Below are 16,152 nucleotides of genomic sequence, written 5' to 3'. Positions count from 1 at the left end.
TCAGTTTGTCATAATAATGCATTTACACAACGGGATAATGAGCCTGGATAAGGTACACTGACAGGCAGTGACAAGGCCAGATAATCCCATTCATGGGCTTGATATGCCATGATGTACCAATATATTTCGTTTTAAGCATAATGGAATTAAATTTAAATTGTGTTATATACTGTAGGCCAGTTTAGTTACACATGCATTTGAATGCTAACATTAGATCAATGGGAAACACAGCATTTGTGTTTATCTTCGCAATTAGCTTTTAAAGCATTTGAATATTTGTTTCTTTCATTAAAAAAACAATCTCAATTATGTTAACAATCATACAAGTTTGTGGACTTATGTTCTAGAGAAGATGGAAGTCCCTTTTTTCACCTGCAGAGCACATCTTTATAATGAGTGGGATGTGGAATACAGATCCATTTATTAATAGGGAACCAAACACGTCAGTTGCTCTAACTGATTTCAACTGATATGACAAGCAAATCCAGAAACACTCATGAGGATGGACATATAGCTTAATTGTATTACTATAATTATGTGTGTTTGGGTCTTTTAAGTTTACCGATAATGGTTGAAAAGGGGTTGCACTGTTTTAGTGGGGGTCTCTGTGGTTAGCACTGTTGCCTCACCCCTGTAGGGCTGGGGGCTTGAATCCCAATCCTGCTCTCTCTGTGGCGTTTGCAGTGTCTCTGTTGTGTGGGTTTCCTCCAGTTGCCCTGGCATCTCGTCCGTGTCCCCCTGCCTCATGCCCTAGGCTGCCTAGGATAGGGCCCCCTGACAACCACAGACTGCAAAGACGATACAGGATAGATGGGTATTTCACAAGACTTTTGTGCAATGTTTGTATAAAATTGCTGATTTTACACAGAGCCAGAACATTTTACACACTCTTCCTGAACATTCACAAGAGTGCAACAGTTCTCATTTCCAACCAAACACAATGTGCAGAATACATCAATGCAGAATGCAAGATCTATACCCCCTGCTAAAATCAGTAGTAACTTATTTGTCTCCTCTTATGACATATTCATTATTTCTTAGTGCATAGTATAGTATAGTATAGTATAGTACAGCATAGTATAGTAATATCCTGTGATTCTTCTATCACTGACCTCCTCTACTCAGGTTATCTCTGGCCTTGTTTTTTTTCTATGTGAAAGGAGCTCAACAAAAACAAAAACCTAGAAAAGAAAAACCAATCAAGAATTCACTTTCTCTTAAGATCTGGAGCATTTCTGCATTCTGGTGCAGAGATATTCAGGGAACATTCTACCTAATGGAGAAACACACCTGTATTTAACCAAAGAGTTGATAACAGGTGCGCTGAATACCCCACTCGTTAAAAGAATTCTAATATATTAACAATAAAGACATCACATTAGAGGAAAGAAACAAAGCAACAGCTCTAGCTCAGATTAAAGTTTGACGAAAGTGTATATATCTGAAGACTAATGCTTCACATTCTCGTTCCTCATTATCAAATTCAAAAAACTCTCCTGGTCTAGACCGACCTCCATTGACCTTGTTTTCGTCTGACTTATCAATCAGGTATTAGGTTCTGCAAATTAAAGCTGACTCCTCTGACCTCCTGAAAGTCAAATGCAGTGTGCACCGCTAAGATTTCACCATTATATTCTCAATATTATTCACAGACAAGGAGCCATTATTTTCACTTATGCAGTTGACATGCAACTCATTGAAACCAGATGAAGGATTACCAACTTAGAAACTCAAACAGGCTGAAGGACGCTCTCTCATGTACACACATATGTGCACAAAAAGACATACATATATGGGCATAATATAACTAATGCAATTTTTTTATAATATATATATCTTACACATGCATTATTCTTTTCATGATGACTAGGCACACACCACTAAAGAAACTATGTGGTGATTAATTAGTTTCCTGTTTTATAACTGCCTTTTTATGGGAAATGAATTGCTAGAAAAATTAAAGGTTCACTGTTGTAGATTCTGGTTCATATTTCTTATGGTTTGTGAGTAACTAAGATATATAAATGAAATGAACGAAATGACCATATGAGGTAGCTAATGGAAATCTTAAAGGGTAAGAAGATGGTTAACGGCACAGACTAGGGTTTTCAAACCCTGGGAAAAATAGACTGAGAAGGGCCCGGGTATGAGTATAGTTCATAAGTCTTAAGCAGCCCACCTGGTCAGAAGTACTTTACATGAGATATAACGTCTGGCTGCATTTACGTGTCAAAACATTTCTTATTCCCCAGTGTTTCTGCAGTCACTGCAACTCGTTCTACAATGAAAAAGAAATCGGCTTTTGACCAAAGTTTTGAACAGGTCATCGAGCTACTGTTATCCCCGATTCTCTCCAGGCCCGAGAACATGTCTCAATATGCTTAGCTCCCCATTAAAAAACGTGGAAACTTCTAGACGGCTTTAACGCATGAGATGCCTCTGATTGGAAAAAGACATCGGACCCTCTGCTCAAAATCCTTCCACCGCCACACGCATATGGGCTTGCAGCAGGAGAAGAGATTAAACTCTCATGTTTTGGTTCGCTCTGAAACATCCACGGTTGCCTCCAGCGTGATGAAAAGGCTTCCGTGGATCCCGCTATCCAACGTAAACGAGAACATGGCGAGCCCTTGCCAGGAATGCCAGCGCGCCGTATTCACAGTTGCAGTCGAGCCACCGGGATCCTCCGCCAGTCCCCGGCTGTTTGAGTGGAGGACTTGCCAGAGGCGTCGCGGGCCGCCTCACACGAGGTCTCCCACAATCCTCCCCTTCCTTCAGACCGCAGTGCAGCTTCCTGCCAACGCGCTGTAAGTGTTTAGTGACTGCGGAGCTGCCGTCTGCCCTCTCCTGTGCGCTTCACACTTCATTTGTCCGGATCGCTCCCAGTGGCAGCAAATATTTCACTGGGACCAACTGCCAGGCTGGGTACGTAAATCAAGAATGGCGGGGGGGGGGGCAGGGTTTGAAGCGCTCGGGACAGCCCAGAGGGGGCACGGGGGGTCAATTTTTCTCGATCAGTGTCCCCCCCACCCCCTTCCCAAAAAAAAGAAAAAAATTTTTTAAATCAACTTCTAGAATTCTGCTACAGCAGATTATCCCTAGATGTGTGTCCAGCAGATTGCGTCTGGACGTGCGCCAAGCTGTTTGGGACAGCAGATTACAGATTGTAGCTGGCTGTGACCTTATTCAAGAAAAAGGGCTTAAGTATGAAAAACGGTCAACATTCGGTGAAACCCAAGCTCTCGTATTTCAACGGAGTAGAAAAATATAGGAAATGATGCATAAATCAGCATTCCTAAAATAAAGACTGAGAGGTGAAGGGAAAATACACAGGCTTCTTGTTAGTTTGGGCACGAAGGATCCCGGATTATTGGGAGGTGATAGAGCTGAAGAACTCGTCGAAGCTGAGTAACAAGTTGTACCTCGGTTTATTACATTGTGCATTTTCCTTAGCTTGCGTATTAATCAATTCATTTATACGGGTTCTAAGATTGGAATGTTTGATGACCATCAGTAAACTTTAAGAGTCACTCTGGGGTTAGTAATAAAAATGTTGCTCGTGTTGCAGAAATAAACACACTTTTAAAAGAATGTCAAGGATGCTGCCTGCTTACATGATTCATATTTTTTTGTAAATTATTAATAGTAATATTCATTTACTTTACAAATAAGCCTGCAATGTGTTTGGGGTTTCAAATTGTTTGACATATTCTGAGATTCTGAACTACTTTTCAAGGACCGAGCTGTACTCCAGCCGAACCACAAAGAGACGGTTTTCCATTGTAGAATGTTAGCCGTACAGTACCTGAGCCGTAACCACACCGACATGGCCTGGTTTCCTGGCCAAAGCATTACTAAACTGAGCTGGTGGCGTCACCTCCGTCAGGTTGGTCGAAAGGCACAGAGACATTAGTAGTATCACACATCGTGATATATCGATGCATCCCTCATAACTCGGAACTTGAAAATTTCCAGCCACCTACATGAAAACGTACTATAGAACAGCTGAACGGAATCATTCGTAATATGAATTTACGCAAGCTAATGCTAGCGTTTGATCCTAACATAACACAGTGGTTCTCACAGACATGCTAGCAGAAATTAGCACACAGTAAATCATGATGTACACCGTGTGAACAGTAAATAAGCATCTCTTTGGTTTTTACGTCACTGTTGCTCTCCAAATCGGGCAGCGCAGTTTCTTCGCCGACCCTTCTGCAGTGGAAAATTGAAGTGAGCGGGAACTGTTCTGTAACTAGTGCCTCTTTGTGGTATGGGTTGGGTGGAGCCTGGTTCCTGTCTGCCAGTGGAAAAGCACCATGGAATCGCATTCAGTAGGTTTCCAGTTCAAATCTTGTGGTTGTTAGATTGGTTTCACCATTGGGCCCTAGTACAAGGGTCTTTAACCCCAATTGCTCCAGGGACTGACTCTGTGTTCTCATTTGTATATCGCTTTGGATAAAAGCTTCTGCTAAACAAATAAATGGAATTATATATCCATCTATCCATCTGCACTGGATAAGTGCAGTGAGTCTATTAGATCAAGTATAAAGCAGAAGGATATGCCATAAAAGCTTAAGTGACAACAGAACAAATGTGAGATAAAATGTGTGATATCCAGACAGCAAAACATCATAGAATTTCAGCAATAAATTCTCATGCTGAGATGGATTTTTCACTGTGCATTAATATGAATTTCCCCTCTTCCCTAATGTCACTATCAGTGACTTTCTGTTGATGACAGTTTTACTGTTAGACAAAAAAAGCCTCGCAGCCAGTGCTCTGCGCTTTTCTGCTTGTGGCATTTAACAGCGATCACGAAAAGCCGTGGATGACTCTGGTGATACAAGCACCATGTTGTTTTCTGCTTCTTGTTAAAAGCAACTTCAATATATCTGTCTCATATTACATGATTATTTCCAGCCAAAGCTCGCCAGTGAGGAACAAAGTGGACAGGCGATGTGACACCGAAAAAGCCCTTTATTGTTTTTTCACAAAGTCAAGGCAAGATGAGACCAAAATGACGTCGGCTATGTCACTGACTGCTAAGGAACAAGAGGACAGCATCAATAAATCAATGGTGATGTAAGTGCTGCAGTGCTTTGAAAGTCATACTAAGTGTCTTGAGCAAAAATAATAAGCACAGGACACACAAACATTGCCATTTATTACTTGTTTTCTCCCCTTTGCTTTGTAATTGCAAATCTACATATATATTTCTATATCTATATAGAATGATGTGCCCAGAATAAACATTCAAGCAGGATGAAATGAGCAGACATATTCATATTTTTGTCCTCCTGGTTCGATTGACGGGGTAGAATTTTGAAACCCAGGTCAAATTTATCCACACCGCAGTGGCATGGAAATCACCTGAACACACACTGAATATTTTCTTTGGCTCTGCGAATGGTTGTAGAAATACAGCAGGCAGGCCTGGGTTAAGACGCTGACCTCTCCTACAGTAAGAGGAAGACAGAATGGAATGTTTTTCACAGTTACTCCATGCAGCAAATGTCAAAGTCCTACTGCAAATGCGGAAGCCATGCATTTTATAATTCTATAATTCGCCTAAATATCTTAACATAAATAATTCATACAGAAGTATGTAATCGACACATTTTTAAATTCGGAACAGTCATGGAGAAGAAAAGGAAATTCAAGTAGTCCTTCACCCAGCAGCCGCATTTTAGTTGTATAAGAATCAGACCATGAGCGCATTTGTACCTGTATGTATGTGCAGAATTTGTGCATCAGTGCTGTCCTATGAAAAGGACTTTCATACGGAGGTGGTACGGCGGCTCAGTGGGTAAAACCCTGGCCTCATACCTCTGTGGGTGGGATGGGCTTCCTCCAGTTTCCTGCTGCCATTAGGTGAATTGGTGTCTCTGAATTTCACATCTGTGTGAGCACTGGCACCGCGACCAGGGTGTACCCTGGACTCTTGCAGTATGCCGGTGTTTCCCAGTCGCAGACAGCCCATGTTTTTGCTTCCTAGTAACAATGTGGATTGCCTGGCAGGGAGCTTGGAGGGAGCAAAAATGTGGACTGTCTGTGGGTCCCTAGGGACTGGGTTGGGAAACGCCGCTCTATGCAGTCCGAGATTGGGTGCCCCCCCCCCCAAGATGAGTGATTGAAAGATGGATAGATATTCATACAAAATTTGAAGTTTAATAAGTGTTACTATAAATCCGAGGTGAGGTTTGTTTAACCACAACATTCAGTTAAGAAAACTGTGAATTAAATTATATCCTTATCTTTGGTACTACATTCAATATCCCTTTTTTGTCTTAGTTTTATTGTTTTGAAAAACATGATTTATTGTGTCTTGTATCCAATGCAACTGTTACAGCAACTCACTCTAGGATACTGGATTAATACACACACAAAATGTACGGGCGCATTTATAACAAAAATGCCATTTTTATTCTTGAAAAACAAATATTACAATCATGAGAAAATGTCCAGACAATCTCACTAACTGTTGCTCAATTGTTAGTCCCTTATAATCCAGAAAAAAGACATTCTCACAATCAACAAAGTTTTAAAGTCAATAAAACAAATGGAAACAACTGAAAACATATACAAATTCTGTACAGTATGTGCATGACAAGCAGTGAAGACTATGAAAAGAGTTTTGGGGAGAGTACAAAAAATGTACTTGTTTGTTTGTTTTACAGCAGTTTCACAAAAACAGAAAAACAGAATGCACTGCTATTGGATAGAACCCCCCCCACACACACAAAAAAAAGATACAGATGTTTTGCATGAAAGTATGACTGCGGAATAAGACGTACATTATTTATATCGACACAGATTTATAATACAAAGTTATGCTTGTGTGCTTACAGTTTAGTAAACATTTTGTAAACAATGTTCTTTTCACAGCCAAAAGAAACCTTTACATAGCAAAATACAATGAAAACATCCTGTCTTGAATGAGTTTACTCATTCATTTCTTGATACCAGATATTGTTCTTTAGCATTATAAAAACTCTGTTTGTTGGTGCACAAATGTCTGACGCCTAATATGTCACCCTCTTGCATTCAAGAAACACCTCTTTAGACCAATGTGGACATTGCAGAAATATTCTCAGATTATTGGAAAAACATATTGCTCTCTAGCCTAAGGCTGAATTAATAGCCATTCTGATGTTTATTGCTTTCATGTGCTATCATAAGTAAATGCTTTATTTCTGTGTAATTACATGCTGTAAATAGAATGGCATTTCTTCGTGCTGCATTTCAGAAGACATATGTATATTTAAATCACTTATATCTCTGTCAAACATATATGCTGTGCTGACTCTGAAGGTAAGCAGTTCTGACCCAGTGTAGGCCTTTTACCTACACGTAGTATTTCCTTCCTTTGCAACTTATTAAACGATCCAGATTCACTGCAAGATCACAGATAAATGTGTAAGGTACAGTTTTGTAGTGTTCTAGTACCTTGCTGTAATTATTTTGATTTAGATTATGTTCTCCAACAAAGCTTAAAACACACAATGTCTGACATCATACAATTCTGTATGCATGAGTGTGAATATCCCCTGATGGACAAGCATCCCAACCCCAGCTGCCCTGTGTTAAGCGGTTAGAGCAGTGTTTCGTAATCCGGTCCTCGGGGACCCATGGAGCAAAAACGTGAACTGGCTGAAAGGGAGTTGGGAGGGAGCAAAAACGTGGATTGGATTGGGAAACAGTGAGTTAGAAGATGGATGGAGAGATCTTAAAAGTGGGCAGATCCTGAATCTGAATTCTTTAATAAGGTCGTTGAAGGCTAATTTAAGATTTCATGCAGGTGTTTTTTTTCTTTGATAATGATGGTGTGTCCCCCCCCCCCCCCCCCCCCAGTGTGATGACACTTAGGGGATTAACAAGCCCTTAATGCATTTTAGATGGGCCCCCATTGCCTATGTGACCGACTTTTCCAGAAGCTTCTTCCGATTTAGATATTGAGCAAACAACTAGGATATGGAAGTGCTTCACGTGATACAGAAATACAAAAACTGTAATGAGATAAACCAGGGTGCTGCCTGCAGCCATATTAAATTACACTATACAGAACATCTCAAAAACAAGTGCTTAATATATGAATACAAAGACATATTTTCAAAGCCCTTGTCGCCAGCAATTTAACATCAGATTAAAAATATTGTACCTTTAATTTTAAATAGGTGACATTGTTTAATGGCTGCAACCTTTATGCAAATCTTGAAACTGGACTAATAGTAAGTGCACATGAATATATATATATATATGCAAACACATGAAGCTGGGCACCTATGTTTAGCATTGCAAATAAATAAAATGAAAATACAACATGAAGTAGTTTCTGCTTTTTCAAATTGTTCCTTCAAATTTCTTGAGGGGAGAAATGCCTTTGCATCAAATAAATAAAACATCTTTATAATAGTTTCATAGGTTTTAAACAATTTAGCTATAAAACAACACCCAGAGCATGTAAAAGAAAATTAATTTAAAATGTACCCTCTAGTATCTGAGACAAGTCAATCGGTCAAGAAACATGTTATGTACCGGAACCAACATAAAATAAACTTACCATCAGTTGAGAATACTTAAAAGTATCTGCTATGCCTCCTCTCTTACTCATAATCTGGCTACTCTTGCATGTGTACTGTAGCATGTGAGATATTTATTGATTTTAAATCATAATTTTAAGGGTGACACCCTGAATGGGTAATGTTTGCATTTGTTGCAAATGATGATGAAACTGAAACATAGCGCTTAAAATATTAATGCATTCATCATTGTCGCTATGCAATAAATTCAATATTTCATGAAACAAAAATAGTTTGGTTTCGGATTCTCATTGCATAGTCAATTGTAACTGAACTGCATTGTTGATACAAAACCTAAACACATAAAAAAATGTCTAATGTTCTAGACTTTCAGATGTACGCATTGCACCAACTGTTTAAAAAAAAAAACTATAAAATCAAACAGAAAAAACAAGAATTCCTGATGCCAGTGGCTGCCATTTGCTTACCCTCAGCACCAGGAAGTCAGTAACTCCATCCTGTTAATTTATATTCAGATTAGCCAACAATGACAATATATGCGCAGCCAAGCAGCTTTAAATACACAATTTCTTTGAAAGTTTTGTTTGACATTTTGTAATTTTTATATTTATAATGTTCTTAACTTAATACAAGAAAAAACAACATTTCTTTGGGTACTTAGAAAATAAAACTTAAATTTTAAATTATTAACTTAAGAGATCCTCCAAAAATATAATTCAGGTGTCAAAGAGTTCATTTCCACATACAATATATAATTTATGGCTTTATATTATACTGCTTTTCAGTAAGTCCCAAGTTTTAAGCAAACCATTTAACATATAAATTAAACAATAAAAGAGCAGAAACACTGACAGAACTTATTGCTGGTACCACTGAATATAACAGAACTTCTGTCACACGCATAAATATAAAAGAAGCAAAGACTATCTTTCAGTGTTATCGAATAATTCAATTGCTATAAAAACTATACTCATAAAAGAGCCCTATAAAAATATATGTTCATCGCAATGCATATGGAAGCTCTTTTTTTTGCCAGTTCAGTAATTCAAATGACCATCTTGCTTGCTCACTGATTCTGCAGTGGAATTTCAAAATATTTCAGTAATGCCTTTATTCCCATTAGGTCCTCCTTTACTGCTCAAAGAACATGTCCAAGATGAGTACCATGCTGGATAAATATCGAACGGAAGGATACCTGTACAATTTTAATTTGAATAAAAATTAATGTAGAAACATTAAATGATGCAGCGCACCTGCAAAAAGAAACATTATTTCCCATGAGTGTTTGTGCTTACAAAACATAAATAAAGAATAAGACACTGGTCTTTGACTTCTATCTATTGCTCTTCTCAATGGCAAAAATTGGTTAACCCCAAAAGCTGGATCTCAACGTGTTCAATATGGCCGCCACACGGACTCATCCATTCGCCCACTGGAATTTAGAATGGTCGGTGAACTACTGTGACTTCCATCTGCCTCCACCCCATCTGTCTGGTTGGGGAGGTTGGGGTTGATGAGAGAGCTGCCTGTCGAGGCACTGGTACAAGGAGGGAGCATCCGAGAGGGTGAGCGATCTCCTCCCGGCACCATGGAGAATTGGTATGACCCAGAGGATGTTCCGTAATAGAGATAGGGCGTACTGCTGGTCTGGAACGGCCCACTCTGGTTTTGAGTGGAGCCAGGGTAGGGCGGCGGCAGGTAAGTGTGGTAGTGGGTGGTAGTGGACATACCCAGAGACATCCCTGATGTGACTGGCGTCGGTGTGTAGGTGAAGGTGGCTGGGTAGTGCATTCTGGGACTTGGGAAGCGGCCCTCTGTTAGTGAGGAAAGGCCAGGAAACTGACGGTCAAACTGCCGGGGATCAGAGAACGGGCTAAGGTCAGAGGTACCTAAAATAAAATAAAATTAAAAAATTAGCTGAATTAATCTGATAAATCACATGTAAGTACTTTTTAAGTATTTTTGCTCAAAGGTAACATGAGTAATTAGACTGAAATTCATCCTTAATATGTCTACAGTATGATTTGTATGAAAAATTTGTGAGAAATAACAACGCAATTAAATATTATGAATATATCCATCCGTCCAAGTCAGGGTGAATCTGGAGCCAATCCCAAATACCCCAGGGCACGAGGCAGGGGAACACCCTGGTTGTGATGCCAGGTAATTGCAGTATTAGGTATTGAATGAATTTCATAATAAGTATTTTGTCAGTGCTCCAAATACAGACACATAGGCATAGCTATTAAATATCTAATGGCCAGATGTTCACTGCTTAAATTCACATGGGAACGAGACACGTGCAGAGAATAACATACATAACCTTTGTTTGTGTGATAATAGCTTAATTCGCTCATTCATTCCCAAAGTCATAGATTTTGAACTTCTGAGGGAAGATGATAAGGCCATTACACAGCTCTTCAGTGTTGACGTGTGACGTATAAGAGCTCACTTATTTTTTTACAAGGGGGACTTCCAACACGTACTGTAAGCTGTTTCATTCCTGTGTGCTCATCCACATGCTCTAACACAGACTCTCCCAAGCTGAAAAGAATATTTTCCATAATGTTCCTCATGACTTGGCTGCCAGTGAGTCACTTGGTAGCAAAGAGGAGTATCTAGGTTTCAGACTCCCTGAGCAGAGGAGATTTCTGCCGGTATCAAACTGACATGAACTAAAGGACTTCCACCATGAAGGACTGTGCCAGATTTCTGAAGAGCACTTCCAGATCATCGCTAACTTACTGCCATAGTTTAGGTTGGCTGTACATTGTGGCCAGAAACTTTGAGTCTCAGTTAAATCGTTTTTTGCTACTTTTTTGAAAATACGGACGATGACTTTTGTTTTACCGGTCAAATCCAACGACACGACGCAAGGGAAAGTCGTGAAAAGTTTAATATAAGCCAAAGAGCAGAGAAACTGAAAAATAAACAGGAAATAAAGATATAGAATCATGAGATATTTTTGTGAAAGGGCTGACCAAGCATAATATAATATTTTTTTACTGTTATAATAAAACGTTAGCTGTAAAAAAACATACTTAATTCCATATCTTTTAAAAAGAAAAAAAGTAAATGCTATAATATATATGTATGACCTCTGCAATTCTTTAGGAAGTTCTAATTAATTGTAATAAAATAAATCCATACATTTCTGTCTGTATGGACATGCAAGAGTGCACATTTGTATGAATACTGGAAAAAAGATAAATCAGGTTTCCCACATATGGAAACGGTTTAAGGAAAACCAGTTTCCATGAAACACATAACGAGGTAAGGTTAGGCTCAGATGTGGGTGCGTGTGTGCGATTAGCTGCAGGAACGGAGCGAGCGGCTCTTTCCGACCCATTGCTGGGTTCTTTAGAAATTAAGAAAAAAAAGGTATAACGAGAATGAGGCCTTTCAAACGACGGTGTGGAAACGGGAAACGACGACGCGGAGGGCCTTCTTTCGTGTAACGCCATCGCATCCCTGTCGTAAATCACAAGGCGTCTTCCATGTCACCGTGTCTGCTGCTGGAAATCTGAGGGGCCTCTGTTTATAAAGCCTGCAAGTGGCAGGTCGGCACGCATTCAATAACCATGTGTAGCCAATTAGGGCGTTTCGTGTGTTTGCTCCGTGAGATCTGCCTTTAAAAAAAACAAAAAAAAAAACAACAGGAAATAGTCCTCAAGGGATTCTGGAGGATGACTTTTTAAGAAAAGGGTCAAGGTGAATTATCTTCTGGAGAAAAAAATTACACATCTACAGAGTGCATGCAAATCACTCATATGTTGACAAAATGAGTTGTATAAAAAGTTCCTGTGCAGTCTACTTTGTGAGAAAATCCATATTTCTACAATAATTACCAAGTTGAATTGTGCTATATTTTATCTACCCGAGCCTTCGTTCCACTCAATTACATATTACTGCTGTTCTGAATTCAGCTGATTCCTTGCGCAACTTGTTTTACAATCACCATAAATATTTTTCATATCTGTGCCTTTCTTAGTTCTGTGGGTCTTTGCGATTCTTCTGTACTAGTGCTGATGTTTAGCTGTCTTGCTGGACCATGGATGGAGGATTCATGTGGATTCTGGGTGGGGGTGAGATTGCTACTTCAAATGCCAACATGTTCCACCCAGTGTTAAATCATCATATAGGAGCCTTGGAAATCTAAGTAAACCTAGGAGGCTATTCTGAGTTGAACTCTGTTTTCTGTCTGTATCTGATTCACTAAAGTCCCTAAATATCAGTCACATTTATTATTAAGTACCAGAGGGAAAGGAATGTCTCCTCAGTGCCTGTCAGATAAAGGCAGCTCCTCTTAATACATATTTTCATGTTTCTTCTATATTATAACCCACCAGCACTGAACTGCTCTGCTATCACAGGGGTGGGCAATCTTATCCAGAAAGGACTGTTGGGTATTTGGATTTACGCTGCAACTCCCAAATTATATTACCAATTAGAGGACGGATTGGCTGAAGAGTTGGGTTTGAACAGCTGACTTGAAAGTTATCCCAAAAACCTACACAAACAGTGGCTCTTTGAGGGCAAGATTGCCCACCCCTGGGCTATCACAAACAGGTAACTTCCCTAGAGGCTACAGCAATATGCATAAAATAGGGCTAGTAGATAAAACTGTTGCCTACTGTTGTCAAGCTCTTTGTACATGACAGCAATGGAACAATATGATTCAACAGGGGCTCTAGGCAACAGTAGAACCGGCCCATTTCCTCTAAAACGTCCATCCCAATCAGTATTTAATGTGTCAGACTCTTCAATGTAGAGCATGAGCGCTAGCTGCAGGCCGCTCATAATGAAATCCAACACGATGCTGGCCAGAACAACCACAGAGCTATTGCTGACTTCTCTGGACCTCAGGAAGCTACTGGTTCCAGTCACTTACTGGGATAACAGCAAAGAACTCTGTCCACAGAGCTGAACGGCCAGGACCCTTGTGCTTTTGCTCAACTCACTATACCAAATATCTTGAAAACAGGCAGAAGGTTCAAGATTGTCTTCTAATAGACATCTGCTCTTGAGGCATCATAAACTTTCATAACAACCTCTTCAGAAATGAGGATTATGACCTTCCTATACACTTGAGAACTTCGACGTGAGGGGTTTCAGCAGCGTTTCCCAATCCAGTCCTTGGTGACCCACAGACAGTCCAAGTTTTTGCTCCCTCTTAGCTCCTGGTAGGACTGTCTGGCAGGGAGCTCGGAGGGAGCAAAAATGTGGACCGGATGTGGATATCCGAGGACTGGATCAGGAAACACTGGGTTACAGTATAAGTCCCAGCAGCAAAGTTAAAAGGGGTTTAACTCAAGCTTGGGACATCTGCAAAAAATATGGAACTTGTGGCCAGATGATTATAACAGTTGTAATTGAGGGCAGTCACTGAGAGAAATTTGCCAAGCTCTTAAATATAGGCTACCTTCTTTTCCTGCTTCTCCAGAAGAAAAGGAATTGAACAAGTAAACACTCCTTTTCCTTAGTAGTTGGTTAATTCTTTAAATGTATTTCAATAAAGTCACTTATCAGTATTATGTGTCTATTATTAACTGTGTTGGGTGATTGTGTGGAATAGCAGAGATGGTACACTGTTTTGTAATGAAGACACTGAGAGCTACGGCTTAGCAGAAGGTCAGACTAAATTGTTGTAAAACTCTCTCAGAAGTACTTGAGCAATGTGGCGTCTCTGTCCAAAAAAAAAAAAGGGGAGGGGACATTAAGACCATGAAGTACATGCATCTCTTTGAGGAAAGAACAAAGCCTGAGGTTTCGGAGATGAAAGGGGGATGAAATCTAAACTAATCAATTCCAACAAGGCGGTTGGCTGTAGTTCAAAACTGCCAACAAGCAGCAACACTGCAAAGTAATTTAACCTTCCCCATTTGCTCTAGGCTCAAAGTAGAGAGGGAGGGTGTGGAGCGGGGGCGATGCGGGGGGAAAAAAGAATCATAAAATAACCTGGCACTGAATCAAACAGGTGTACAAAAGGAAACCTGTTCTAATGACTGCACTAGATCTTAAAACAATCTCTCAAATTAGTGCCTATTTAAAGACAGGCAAGTTCTGTGTCCTTTGGAGTATCCTGCACGACATGTACAGTTTACAAACACCAAACCCCTGTATACTTTAAGGACGTCGCATAGACGGAGTCCGATGGACTGAGCTAGCGCCGATTTGCCAGATTTCTTCATTAACTTCATTGGCAGATCTGACATTTCTTTCCTGGAGGAAGGTTGTTTTTAACAGCTTAGGATAATTGTGGTGCGGTTGCCTTTCCACCGTTTGACAGAAACACATTCTTTTGAATACTGGGGCTTTTGTCTTCTTAGTGGGGCCGGGTGGCGGGGGTTGTGTTTTGTGCAACCTCAGCATTAGATTAGGGCGCAGACAGCGCTGCCTGCTCTCGCCATTACCTGAGATTCGTCGCGGCACGTCGCTGATGGCAGGCAGTCCGGTGCCGCGGGTTGATGACAACGGTGCTGTGGAGTGGATGGAGGGTGAAGCCATCTGGCTGAGATAGGGGGGGTAGGACTGTTCATAGGACCAGGGGGGTGAGGATTGAGCTTGTCGGGCTTCTGTGAAGATAAGACCAAGGGAGGAACCAGTGAATATATAATTATAAACCTTAGGGTGGGTATTATGAAGTACCCCTGACTCATGCCCTGTGCCTTCTGGGATAGATTCCAAACTCACCATGACCCTGTACTGGGATAACCAATATGAAAGATGGATGGATGGATATAAATACTGTAGCATAAAGATTTACAATTATTTCTGTTTTCGATTTATATAAATGAAAGGAGTTTAGGTTAACAGATCTAGACGACTCTGGTAGGGCACGTCGACCTACGAAGCAGCGCTAATTTATTGCGCGCTTAATTTTATCGCTCCTCTGCCTGTGAACTTTGAATACATCGACGTGGCTATTCAGAAAACAAAAGAAGTTTGCATGCCATGGTGTAAATCACAAGTGCTCGGTGCGCACGTCTTGAAAGTGCTAAAGGGTTATTTACTTTTTGTATTAAGTGTCAATTAAAATGATCAAAGACAGCGCGTTTAAAATTAGAGCGTAGCTGAGAGGGAAGGTGGAGTGCTCCCAGGGTGGAGTGATGTCACGTGACAAACGCATTCATTCACTTCACCTGTGCCTCAGTACTAATCACCCTAAAATGGCCTTTGTTACTTCCTCTAAGAACGTGCTGCGACTGATGCTGTACCTGAAGCATTACTTCCCTACATCTTACTCCCAATTTATAACCATGCGTTTTTCATTAGGCTCTGTTTTGGGCCTGTTCTTCCCTGCTGTTTCATTAAGCAAGTCTCCAAAACAAAAACCCTAATAAGAACATAAGAACATAAGAACTATACAAACGAGAGGAGGCCATTCGGCCCATCGAGCTCGCTTGGGGAGAACTTAACTAATAGCTCAGAGTTGTTAAAATCTTATCTAGCTCTGATTTAAAGGAACCCAAGGATTCAGCTTGCACTACGTTATCAGGAAGACTATTCCATACTCTGACTACACGCTGTGTAAAGAAGTGCTTCCTTAAATCCAGTTTGAAATGTTCTCCCGCTAATTTCCACCTATGGCCACGAGTTCTTGTATTTG

General features: G+C 40.3%; 1 protein-coding gene across 3 annotated transcripts in view; it reads right to left on the bottom strand.

Moving 5' to 3' along the window:
• Window positions 1-6,393: 6,393 nt before the first annotated feature.
• The window catches only part of runx2a (RUNX family transcription factor 2a), a 51,914-nt gene continuing 42,155 nt past the window's right edge, over window positions 6,394-16,152 (bottom strand). For 2 of the 3 annotated variants that reach the window (XM_023839149.2, XM_023839148.2), the window contains 2 exons: window positions 14,957-15,118; window positions 6,394-10,432 (listed from right to left, as the gene is read on the bottom strand). In XM_023839149.2, coding sequence (XP_023694917.1) covers window positions 9,939-10,432; window positions 14,957-15,118 — 656 coding nt within the window. In that variant the 3' untranslated portion in view covers window positions 6,394-9,938. The remainder of the gene's footprint in view (window positions 10,433-14,956; window positions 15,119-16,152) is intronic. The other variant, XM_072698830.1, reaches the window with a different exon arrangement.

The sequence above is a fragment of the Paramormyrops kingsleyae genome, chromosome 14 (assembly GCF_048594095.1).
Source record: "Paramormyrops kingsleyae isolate MSU_618 chromosome 14, PKINGS_0.4, whole genome shotgun sequence".
Classification (NCBI taxonomy): Eukaryota; Metazoa; Chordata; class Actinopteri; order Osteoglossiformes; family Mormyridae; genus Paramormyrops; species Paramormyrops kingsleyae.
This window is presented reverse-complemented; position numbering and strand designations above follow the sequence as displayed.